General features: G+C 43.9%; 2 protein-coding genes across 2 annotated transcripts in view; one reads left to right on the top strand and one right to left on the bottom strand.

Annotated features, from left to right (window-relative positions):
* FAM169A (family with sequence similarity 169 member A) overlaps window positions 1-12,072 on the bottom strand; it is a 244,951-nt gene that overhangs the window by 118,323 nt on the left and 114,556 nt on the right. The gene's annotated exons all lie outside the window — the stretch shown is intronic.
* Window positions 3,564-12,072, top strand: part of HEXB (hexosaminidase subunit beta) — a 26,663-nt gene continuing 18,154 nt past the window's right edge. Inside the window, exons 1-5 of the mRNA XM_032763561.2 lie at window positions 3,564-3,868; window positions 4,275-4,426; window positions 5,865-5,930; window positions 6,676-6,722; window positions 7,030-7,140. Of these exons, the coding sequence (XP_032619452.1) occupies window positions 3,573-3,868; window positions 4,275-4,426; window positions 5,865-5,930; window positions 6,676-6,722; window positions 7,030-7,140 (672 nt within the window). The 5' untranslated portion in view covers window positions 3,564-3,572. The remainder of the gene's footprint in view (window positions 3,869-4,274; window positions 4,427-5,864; window positions 5,931-6,675; window positions 6,723-7,029; window positions 7,141-12,072) is intronic.

Below are 12,072 nucleotides of genomic sequence, written 5' to 3'. Positions count from 1 at the left end.
ACAGAGGCCACACCTCCCCAAATAACTCCCTTTTACCTCTAAAAAGTTAAAATAACAAACACACCACTCACAGACAATACACTTCACTAACATGCACTACAGTACAAATACTAAACTTTGACCTTAGTCACAGTGAACATACATGTCATGTGTGTGCTAGCAAAGTAGGTGGTTTCTAATACTCTTAAGAAAGGCATGAGGATGCAGTTCCTTGTTTTGAATGGTTTGTGTGGTTATGTGTCTCCTACTCACCCATATCTGTTTTTAATGAAGTTTTTGTTTGTGGAAATCTCATCATATACAGGATTAATTAACATAAACATGGCTGATTCACACTATTTGCAGACTTTTAGGTACATCTTTCTCGCCAGTTATTTATGCCACACACATCATAGTTTCTGACTCCTTTGACAAGTACTTTTAAAGATGGGCAACTTTCAGCAGCATGGATTTAGGATCCATTTAAGTCTTCTTGGTCTGTATCCTCTTCCCTGACCAAGGCAGTTAGTTACACAACATACCAACATTGTTACAAACTGGACTTTCAAGAGGATACAATTTCTGCTGTTCTTCCCTTGCTTTTTTGACTTGGAGCTGAAGTTTGGCAGTTTCTTGTCATATCTGGCGAACCCTCTCCTCAGCAGCCAGCAGCTCTATGTGTCCCTTAGGAGCTTTTTCTTCTTTTTCATCAGCCTCCTTCTTTCATCAGCTTATTTCTCCCTCTCAGCAGCTTCCTTCTTTCTCTCAGCAGCTTCTCTTTCTAATTCTTGACTTGAATTCAATTCTTGAGGTTCAGATACATAGTGGAGATGAGCTTGTAGTTGCCAAAAGTCCTTTTAGAAATAGTCCATAGGTTATAGCCCAATGTCCACATTCAGGGTGACTCCAGTCAGTGACTGGAGATCTCAATCCTTATGGCTTAAGGTTTCCCCCTCTTAAAACCCAAAGCAGATCTGAGCTGAAGCAGGATCATGTCCCAGGGTTCTTATACATTTCCAGCAGCCTTTTGACCTGAGAAAACAATAGGCTTAACTCTCCTTCTCCCAAACATCCTGGCAATTACCACAGGGTAATTCATCCATTAAACAGTTCAGATATAGGTTACCACAACCTTCAAAGAGACATATAGACAATAATACTATTTCACTCAAGTGTCTTCTTAAATGTTAATATTCCTTTTTTGATCTTTGAATCAAAGCTATAGCAATAGACAAGACTTGTTTGCTTACATTACAAGATCTGAGCAAATACCTACACTTCTACCTCTAACAATGCAGACTTGCATTTCAAAGCTCTATTCATTTACATATCTTCCTAACCAGTTTCTAAAGTTTGGCCATGGGTCAGGTCAGTCTGTGAGTTAATTAACTTTTTTTGGCCCTTTCATCTTTTAATGAGGTATTATATTACACTCATAACGTCACACACAGATAGGCAAGAGGAAGAGAATCATAGAGAAGAGGATGGGGGAAGAAGAGAAACAAACAACAGAAACAACTGTGGGCGTAAAAGGGACTTATTTTTTCCCTGAGTGATGAAAGCAACTATTAGGTGTTGAACAAATAATTAATAAATGGCTTTAATTACTCCTTGATCTCTGTGGAAATCTCCTACTGACATCTGTGGGCATTCCATGCTACACTGTCTGGTGTATATAGTCCTGAATATATACCCCAGCCAATGGAACAAAGAATTCCTCTCTTCTCCAAATGGGTTAGACATCTCTACCCTATATGGCAAGACGCTATATGAATCCATGTGCTGCAATAAACAAATACAGTTACTAGATTAAATCATATACATATGTGAAGATCTGGGATAAGAACACCATTCCACCCGCTACACAAATGTAGATCTCCATCCTTTGAATGATTCCCCCATAGCAGTAAGCAGCAGTAGGTCTCTTATCCTTTCTGTGAGCCAGTCACAAAATGGCAGCATCACATTGGACCTACCTAACTTCAGGCTTTTGACTTGAGATTCAGGCTTTTGAGGAATTTGTCAGGCCCTTAGGACAGCGTCTAAAAATCTTGGGATTTTCAACAGCAGGCACCTCTGATCCAGGGACCTCTTCATGCCAACTGGCAGAGGGCACAGGGAATGCATCAGATTATACAGAGATTCTCTCAGTCAGATACATGCATATAAGTTCACCAAAGGGTAGCATGTGAGGTCTCTTCTGAGATCTAATAGCCCACTGGTCATCATAACCATTTAAAAATGTAAGTACAGATAATATTTAAGGAGTTATGTATCTATACTGGAAATTATGTTTTCAAGGACTTGGAGTTAAGGCAGGTAAACAGGCTGTCATAAACAAATAGTAGGAGTTAATAGAACAGAAGTACTTTATATTTCTTTTGACTGTAAAGGGTTAACAAGTTCAGTAAGCCTGGCTGTCACCTGACCGGAGGACAATCCGGGACGGATCTTTCAATTTGTGGGGGGAGTATTTTGTGTGTGCTGTTAATATTTTGTGTTGTTCTCTCTGGGATTTGAGAGATAGCCGGACATAGCAACAGATTCTCTCCAATCTCTCGATTCAGCGCAGTAAGCTTAAAATAGTAAGTACTAGGAGATAAGCGCTGAGTTGCTTATGTTGTTTTACTTTTATTGCAAATGTGCAATTGCTGAAAGAGTTAATTGTGTATTTGACTAGGAGGAGTTCAAATTTGTGATTTTGCTGAAAGGATTTTTTAATTTGTACTGTATGCTTAGTGAGCAGGGTAATTTCCATGTCCTAGCTCGAAAATCCTGTATAATCGATCTTAATTTACAAAGATATTTTTACTGTTTGTCATTTTATTAAAAGCTTTTCTTGTTTAAGAACCTGATTGTTTTTTTTTATTCTGGTGAGACCCCAGGACACTGGGTCTGGATCCACCAGGGACTTGGTGGGGAGAAAGGAGGGAAGGGGGAGAGAAAGGTTAAAATCGGTTTAACAGCGTAGCGTAGACCAGGCCAGAGCCGAAGAAATGGGCAGCGATGCCAGGAGCTTGGCAGGAGGAGATGGGGGCAACAGCCTGTGATCACCCTTTGTAACACCTCCCGGGGAAGCAGACATGCCAAACCCATGAAAAAAACACAAATTGGGCTTATTTCTGACTTAATTAGGTTGCCAGTTGCTTGTTGACTAGTAGCTTCTTTTTTTTTGATCAGCTCCCAGCAAGCAGGGCTACTGGGGAAGAGGATCAGGACTGCACAGGGGCCCACCGCGGTCTCAGACTGCAGGCCAGGGGGCTTTAGTCACATGGAGTGTTGGGGTTCTCCAGGACTGGCTTGTTTTGAAATGGGATTAGCTGGATTTTTGGCTGATTGTGAAAGTCGGGGTCTTATTTACCCCTTGAAAGCAACCGTGCAAAGACGCCATGGCCGCCGCAGGCCCCTGCAGCAGCCAGCCCACAGCTAGGGAAGGAGCCTGCACCCTGGCCTTGGCCCCAGCGTCTCCACTGAGCGGAACCGGCCCGCCAGCAGCCATTCCGGAACGAGCCCGGCTCCGCCTCGCTGCCTCGTGACAGGTCGAAGGCGGAGCTCGGGGATCGTTTGACCCGGTCCCGCCCAGGCTGCTCGTGATGCAGGGACAGCGCGGAGCCATGGAGCCAGCCCGGCTGTTCCTGGGGATCCTGTGCGCCTCCGCGGCGCTGGCTGCTTCCAGCCTCCACCAGCGCCCCCCGCAGCCCGAGTTCCTGCTGCAGGAGCCGGAGCTGGAGCTGGGCGAGTCCCCCTCCGGCTCCCTGTGGCCTCTGCCCCGCTCGCTCCGCATCCTCCCCCGCCAGCTCCAGCTAGCCCCGGCCCGCTTCCAGCTGGTGCACGGCCCGGGCTCCACGGCGGGGCCCGGCTGCGGCCTCCTGCAGGACGCCTTCCGCAGGTGAGAGGCCCGGCCCGTTGGCTGACCAGGGGCTCGTTCTGCGCCCTGCATGGCCCGGCTGGGCTCGCGCTCCTGCAGCTCACCGTTGTTATGGGGAGAAAAGCAGAGCGGCTTATGGGCTGGGCAGATAAACCTGCCAGCGGCCAAAGGGCTGTTGAAAGCGACTTCCTTCCCCCTAGGTGCAAGCAAAGCTACACTTCAGACCTTTCCAGACTGCCTGTCTCTCGTGATTGTTTTTATAGGGTAGCTGCTAATTGGGGGTGGGAATTAGCCTGAAAATTCTGTGTCGTGGTTCCCTGTACAAAATTTTCCCAGTTCCATTGCACTGGTCCTGGGCACCGAGGGTGGGATGGAGAGGCCACTGATCACTTCAGAGCTTCCTTCCCTGTCTTTGCTTTTTGTGCAGGTATTACGAGTACATCTTTGGTTATTCCAAATGGCAAAATCAGGGTCAAAGACCACTTCCTGCTGGAACAGAGTTACTTCAGCTTCAAGTCATAATTGGTTCCAAAGACTCTGAGTGTGACAATTATCCCAACATCACGTCGAATGAGGCTTGTGAGTATCTGATCTGGTATGAACTGTGTCTAACTGGGGGAGGAAGGAAAAGTCCATTGGAATCATACACTTCAGCTTTCTATAGGTCAGCTGCTTTTTTCCTTCTACAGCTATAAGTGCCATTCAGAATTTCCTCACTAGCACTTATTTTCCAAGCACACAAATGTAATAGTCAGCAGCATATTTAAAGGTTTATTACAAATGAAACTGAGTAATAATAGGCTCACTTAAGCTGTAAAAAGACCTTGAAAACCTCTCACGATTGTAGCAGCCTGACACTGATTGGTGCTTTTATAGCTCTGATGAGTTTGTTTTTTTTACTTATCTTACTAGTTAAGTTGGTCAGTGACTTCTTCAGTTTACATTCCAGGTAAATAGGTTAAATAGTAGAACTCTTAGACCTTGTCTACGCTTGCCCATGCTTGGGTACACGAAGCTATGTGCTGCAGGGTACAGGTAGCTATGTGCTGCAGTGAAAGGCAGGTTGTGTCCATAGTCACTGTAAAATGGTCTGGCAGTGGGGAAAAGCTCTGACAGCTGGAACCTTTCCCTGCTGCCTCCCACTGCCAGAGCCTTTTATCCCTTCTACAGTCTTTCACTATGGTGGGGAAAGGCTCCAGCAGTATGGAGACAGCAAGATGTTACCCTGCTAAAAATAGCAGCGTAGACATGGGAGGTGCTGCTTTGATCCAGAGAGAGCTGTGAAGGGTATATACCCCAGGGTTCAGATGTGGAGGGGACTCTGCTCACCTAAGCAGGGCCTCACTGTCTACCCTGTTGTTTATACCTTTGCTAGCTGGGTGTGCAGTATCTGTATTGTACATACTGCCCAAGTGTAGCTCTACCACTAATAATAATTGCTATAGATTCTGTGGTGACTGACACTTCCCCATTTCTAATTCTGCAGAACAAGATTGAGAAATATTCAAGACTTTAAACATCTGTTCAAATTCTGGAAGGTGGGGGAAGGGATGGTTTTACATCTTCTTACTTACAGATTTACTTCCTTCTTGAAATAACTACATATGCAGTAGCAGTAACCTTTCTGAGCATAAACACTGCAGTGTTTAAATCTCAAGAAATATAGGAAGTATTTACTGCAATAACTTTCTTATTGCAACATTGTGTGTCTACTTACTTTCCTTCCATTGGGTGAAACTTGTTTTTTTCAGTATCAAAATGAATTTTCATTATTAATAAATATATTAGTGCATGTGCAAAAGGACATACATGAATGCAAAGCTGTAACAGTACAGCATCACCACTTAAAAACAGTGGAAGTCAGAGTTAAAAGTTGTTATAAGAAAAGGTTAGGATTTGTCGAGTCCTGTTCTAGCGTTATGTCAGTCAAAGTCATTATTATATTTGTTTCAAGTTAACTAATCCCTATTTTATCTTGTTGAGACAATAACTTATATTTTGTCCATTTCCATCAAAGATCAGTTAAGTGTAACGGAACCTGTGGCAGTACTGAGGGCAGAAAAGGTCTGGGGTGCATTAAGAGGTAAGCTGACATTTTATATGCTGCTCTCTAAGGGCTTTAATACTGTAGAGGGAAGTATTTTGTTCCTGTTTGTATAATTAAAGCAAATACATCGCAAGAAAATCATAGAACTATGAAAAGCATACTCTGAATTTTATCTAGTAAATGAATGTCTTTGAATGAAAACACCTATCAAGATTTTATCATGCTGTTTAAGGTTCTGTTTTCCTATAAGCTGTGGAAGAAGGATGTTGTACAAATCTTTCTTAAACTTGAAATTGAAAACGAGCGTTCACACTGAATCTGGAATTTCTTCCATTGTGTAACTTTTTTCTCTGCTAATATTTGAAAATAGAATTGGACTTGTCAGTATCTTGGAATTTTCTGGCTCATAAGCACAAGCTTATTGAAATCCTCCTGTATTACTCTGGAGGGCTGTATATGTGAGGGTTTCCATTCCTTTACAAGGTTAATTTGGTGCAGTGGAGCAGTGTTAGTATATTTAAACTTAATATACATAGAATGGTGGAAAGACATTTACCTTATCTTCAGGATTAGCAGTTTCCTCTTCCCAAATACCGAACTAAAGTTGGGTCTTGGGGGAACTGAGATGTAGTATACGGCAGAGAGGAGAACGTGTCTCAAAGAATGCCTGAAACATGCTTCTTAGCTATGTAAACTACAATAACTGATGATGGTCCCAAGTTTTAGTGACCTGCGTATTTGGATTGTTCTCCACAAACCTCAGTCTCTTTGATTCTTCTAGGTTTGGAAACCTTCAGCCAGTTGGTCTATGAAGATGACTATGGGACTGTGAGTATAGCTATTAACGAAAAACACATTCTTGGTAGCAATAGAACCACATGCTACTATTGCTAAGAGACACTATCACAGATCTTCTAGACCAGAGGCTGCACTGATGATCCTCCCCATGATGTCTTGTCTTCCTAAATGGTCCCCTGAAGCTAGTTAATATAGACTTCTCGATGTTTGGTTAACTTAAAACTTTTAAAGGTATTATCTATTTGAGCTATATTTCTGTACACTGCACTGTAGCTGAAGTTTGACAATCTGTTATAGAATAACATCTTTTTAATTCTCCAAATCCTGTTTGTAATAGTTCCTTATCAATGAATCAGAAATCACTGATTACCCAAGATTTGCTCACAGAGGAATCTTACTTGATACATCAAGACACTTTCTACCCCTCAAAAGTATTCTTACAAACCTGGTAAGTTGGCATTTTGTAGTAACCAGTGCTTTTTCCTCAAAGGTCTGCTCAGGTCTTGTTATATACCTTATCTTGACAAATTCAGTAAATCTGTCACTGTAAAACAATAACTTTATACAATAATCATAGGTGGCTAATTGTTAAGAAAGCAGTTAATGCTAGAAACCTGGAAACAGTAACAAACGCCTATATCAGTTGCTAGGCAACTTAGAATTGCCTAAAAGTGTCTAAAACTATGTTGGTCTAGTTTCCTCTCTGTCTGGACATACAGCAGGCTTTAACTTGTAAATTTCAATGTAAAAAGAAACTGATGGGGTGGATGGACTGATGAAAATGCTCTAGCTTTGCAACAGAGGGACTAACGTCACTTGGCACAAATATGCTTCATAACTTTATTTAAATACAAATGGCTACAGTAACGGACCAGAAAACTGAAATGTTTGGGGGAGCGTAACTTGTTCAGTATCTACATGCATTCAAAGGTAAAGGCACATTCAAAACCAACTATTTAAAAAATGAGCAGCAAAAGTTCTCTCTTACCATGTAGTAGTATCAGACAAGCTGAATTTCCCCAGTAGTAGACGGGATAATGTATGGCCCTTAACTGTTTAAGGGAGCGGGCAAATGAGCTCTTATTGAATTAATATTTTTAATTTAGACCATCTCTTCAGGGCTATGGGAATAGAGCTATTGGAGGGGCAGTGTGGTTTGGTGGCTTGAATATGTGGACTTGAAACAGGGAAATCTGGGCTCTGTTATATACTGATTTATTGCAAGACCCTGAACAAATTACAATCTCCCTTCCTCCACTTCTTCCAATTGAAATGGGAGATACTTGCTCCCCTTTCTGAAGCATTCCTGAGGTTTTAGTGAGTTTCTTCTGTCCACATCTTTCCTGCTCTGCTACTCCCATCCTGGTTGCTGCTTTTATCCCCATACAAAGAAGAGGACAGCTGCTATAGGAGAAGCCCCTGAAATCCTGGCCTCAGGTCCCCCTATTTTGAGGAGTTGATTGATAGCCCTTACTTCCTAATCAAACAGGAGTGACCTCTGCATCTACATCATGATCCTAAAAGAGGAAATTGGCCATGAGTTGAGGCGGGGAAAGAGATGAAAAAGACCATAAACTTTTAAAAATATTTAAAGTGGTTCACAAATGAAATGGGATTAAGGTGTAGAACCACATTTTAAGTGACTTAATTACTGTTTTAAGTAATAGTGACAGGTAGCTTTCCTTCTGATTGTCCTTTATAAAGTGTTACCCACTTCAATGTAGTTGTTTTAACACATTCAACAAGGGTTTTAATTAAAGTTAATCTTGATGCAGTAACATCCTGCATTGTTCAGGTGATCTTGTAATTTGATTTGCAAATACAACTTCTTCACAGTATTCAGAGAGCCATGGGGGCACAGCATTGAAGTTCATGGTTTCTGGCCTCCTAAAAACATTTTTCTCCCATCAACCTGTCTTTTCTAACCACTAACTGCACAACTGAGGAATGATGTGGATGCTCTTGACAACTGAGCTTTTCCAGATTGAGTGGTGGTGTCTTTCTCTCCAGCCTATTATATAGAGGCTGTGTCTACATGGCTCCATTATTTGGACTGTGGGGATATGAACTGCTGTATTCGTTAGTGCTACACTGTCACTCCCAGGGCCGGCTTTAGGCCAATTCACCCGATTCCCGGGAATTGGGCCCCGCGCCTTAGGCGCCTTTTTAATTTTTTTTACTTACTCCGGCTGCGGTCTGCTCCGGGGTCTTCCATGGCCCCGCTCCCCTGACCAAAGCGCCGGCGGGAGTGCGGCTGCCCCACGCCCCCACTCTCCCAGTTGGAGCTCTGGCCGGAGCGCAGCAAGCCTCGAGTCCCCGCTTTCCCAGCTGGAGCTCTGGCCGGAGCGCAGCAAGCCTCGAGTCCCCGCTCTCCTAGCTGGAGCTCTGGCCGGAGCGCGGCCCCGGCTGGAGCTCTGCCTGGAGCGCAGGAAGCCCCATGCCCCTGGTTGGAGCTCTGGACCCTTTAAATAGCCCCCAGAGCCCTGGGGTAGCGGGGAGCTATTTAAAGGGCCAGGGCTCCAGCTGCCTCTGCCACCCTGGTCCTTTAAATAGCCACCAGAGCCCCGCCACCCCCATGCATTCCCCAGGGCTCCCACGGCTATTTAAAAGGTCCAGGGCAGAGTAGAAGCAGGGGAGTCCTGGGCCCTTTAAATAGCTCTCAGAGCCCTGGGATAGCGGGGGGTTTGGGGGCTATTTAAAGGGCCGGGGCTCCAGCTGCCTCTGCTGCCCCCCTGCCTGCACCAGCCCCGTGCCAGCTCCTCACCCTCTGCCCACAGCCAGCCCCTGCCAAACCCCCTGCCCTGTCTCCAGCCAACCCCTGCCACACCCCTCTGCAGCCCTGCCCAAAGTCAGCCAGCCAACCCCACACACGCACCCCTGCCCACACCAGCCCTGCACTGCCCACCCTGCCCTGTCTCCAGCCAACCCCTGCTGCACCCCCCTGCCTGAAGCCAGCCAGTCCCACACTCCTCTGTCTCCAGCCCTGCCAACCCCTGCTGCACCCCCTTGCAGCCCTGCCTGAAGCCAGCCCCCCCCAACAATCCCCTGTCTCCAGCCAGCCCCGCACCCCTTGCCCTGCCTGCAGCCAGACCCTACCTCCAGTCAGTCCCTGCTCTGCCTCGAACCAGCCCCATGTCCACTGCTGCTCTGCAGTTCCCAGGGCAGTAACCTGCACACCTGCTTTAATGAGGGGGGCAGGGAGCAGCTCGGACCCACGTGCACATCCCCAGGGAGTGGCGGGGACCCACAGATGTGAAACGGTGGTCATTAATAACCAATCAACAGCATATATGATGCAATGTACATAATATATAATTTTATTATTTATATAGTTATGGAAAGTAAATAATACATGGAAGAAATGAGAGGCTTTTTTTTACACTTTTTTTTTTTTTTTTTTAAGTCATCCCTGCCAGGCCCCTGCCGAAAGTGTTCGAATTGGGCCCCGCACTTCCTAAAGCCGGCCCTGGTCACTCCCCTGCATGGATGCTGTAGGCACAAACTAAAAGGTGCCTAGTATGCGCCTGCAGTATCCAATGGGAGAGTTAGTGTTGCACTTAAATGCATACTGCAGTTCACGCTCCCATAGTCCAAATGGTAGAGCAATGTAGACAAATTTTAAGATTACTAGTTTTTTTTCACTCTGACCTAACCTGAAGTTGAGCCTACCCTTTGAAGGTAATGCATTTAAAGGAACAGCAGCGATGTTAAACCTATCCTAAAGATTTCAGGTTCACTGCTTCAAACGGATCAACGTTGTAGTGGAAAGGAGTATATTTGCCAATAACTATGCTATAGCACATGCAACACTGGGTTATATGGTTTCCCTCCACACTCTTTCAACCTGGTTTACTTGCTAGAGGAAATATGTACCAGGGGTCATGTAGAGAAGCCTTTGAATATGAGAATATATAACTTCCTCAATTCCTTATTGCCTTTTTTTGTTTTTTTAAGACTGAATCATGTACTTAAAGTCTTTTTCACTGTTCACTGCAGTTTACCTGTAACAACTCTGATGCATTTAGATCTAAGTCAGCTGGTATGTTGACTCAGTGTGCGTTTGACCTCTAAAATATTTATTTTTGGGATTCTGTTTGTGCCCAGCAAACCAGGTGTTTGTACAGTCAGTAATTTATAGACTCTCATGCTGCATAGTCTTCAGCATTTCCAGTGAAAATAATACTTGTTGCTCTTTTCTCTGAAAGGGCTGACATCGTAATATTCTAAGAAAGTTAGACAAATGTAAGTTGATTGTCTTAGGATTTATGTTATTCTTAAAGCATACCCACATTTCTTGCTTTCCTAATATTTTTTAAATGCACTAAGTTTGTGGATCTAATACCTTCCCACCTTCTTGCTTTTTATGTCCTTTCTACTGGCTTTAAAACATGCAGAACTTTCCTCTTATCTGTCTAGCTAAACTTCTGTTTGATTTCAATATTAATCTTCCAGTAATGAATTACAGACAATTACCAATTAAGTTAAAATACTTGCTCTATCATTAATAAGGTGGATGTCATTAATAAATTTGGAGAGACTACAAATGGTGTAGGTCTTAACTTGGCTTGAGCCAGAACCTGAAAAAGAGATGGCAACTTTTTTTTATAATCCCCAAAGTGGGAAGTCCTATATATCACATCTAGTCTTAGTACCACAACTCCATATGGAGAACCTGTATTAAAATGGGAAATCTCAGTTGTATCCATTTCCCAGTATTGCTGCCAAATTAACTGTAAACTAAGGGAGAATACCAATCCTGATGAGGAAACACTAGACTATAAAATTCAGTCGGATGCAAAATAAAGTAGAGACGTAAAAATCTGTAGACTGTAGAATCTCTTGGCACACTGCTTGCATCTAAACACATGGTATTTGGGGAGGAGGGGTGGTGATATAATGCTGTCTGACTATAGCACGGCATGGAGAATTTGCAGGATTTGGTGTGAAATTCAAACTCTTCAGTTTCTTAATTTGACAGCTGCTTTCCTATGAGCTGGTCAACTAGAATCAGGTTCACTACCTGCAATGGATGGCTAGAGAGAGGAACAAAAGGTAAAACATGTAAAAGCAGACACGAAATGCATTTAGGGTTCAAGAATATGTGTGGCAGTGGAGGAGGTGAGGACACTTTGCAATGCTTCATAAGGCACTACAGGATACTGCAGCTGAACTTAGAGCAGAGTCAGGGTACGTCTACACTATGGGATAATTCCGAATGACATTAAATCGGTTTTATAAAACAGATATTATAAATTCGATTTCATGCGGCCACACTAGGCACAGTAATTTGGCGGTGTGCGTCCATGGTCCGAGGCTAGCGTCGATTTCTGAAGCGTTGCATTGTGGGTAGCTATTCCGTAGCTATCCCATAGTTCCTGCA

Source organism: Chelonoidis abingdonii, chromosome 6 (genome assembly GCF_003597395.2).
Source record: "Chelonoidis abingdonii isolate Lonesome George chromosome 6, CheloAbing_2.0, whole genome shotgun sequence".
NCBI classification, from domain to species: domain Eukaryota; kingdom Metazoa; phylum Chordata; order Testudines; family Testudinidae; genus Chelonoidis; species Chelonoidis abingdonii.
This window is presented reverse-complemented; position numbering and strand designations above follow the sequence as displayed.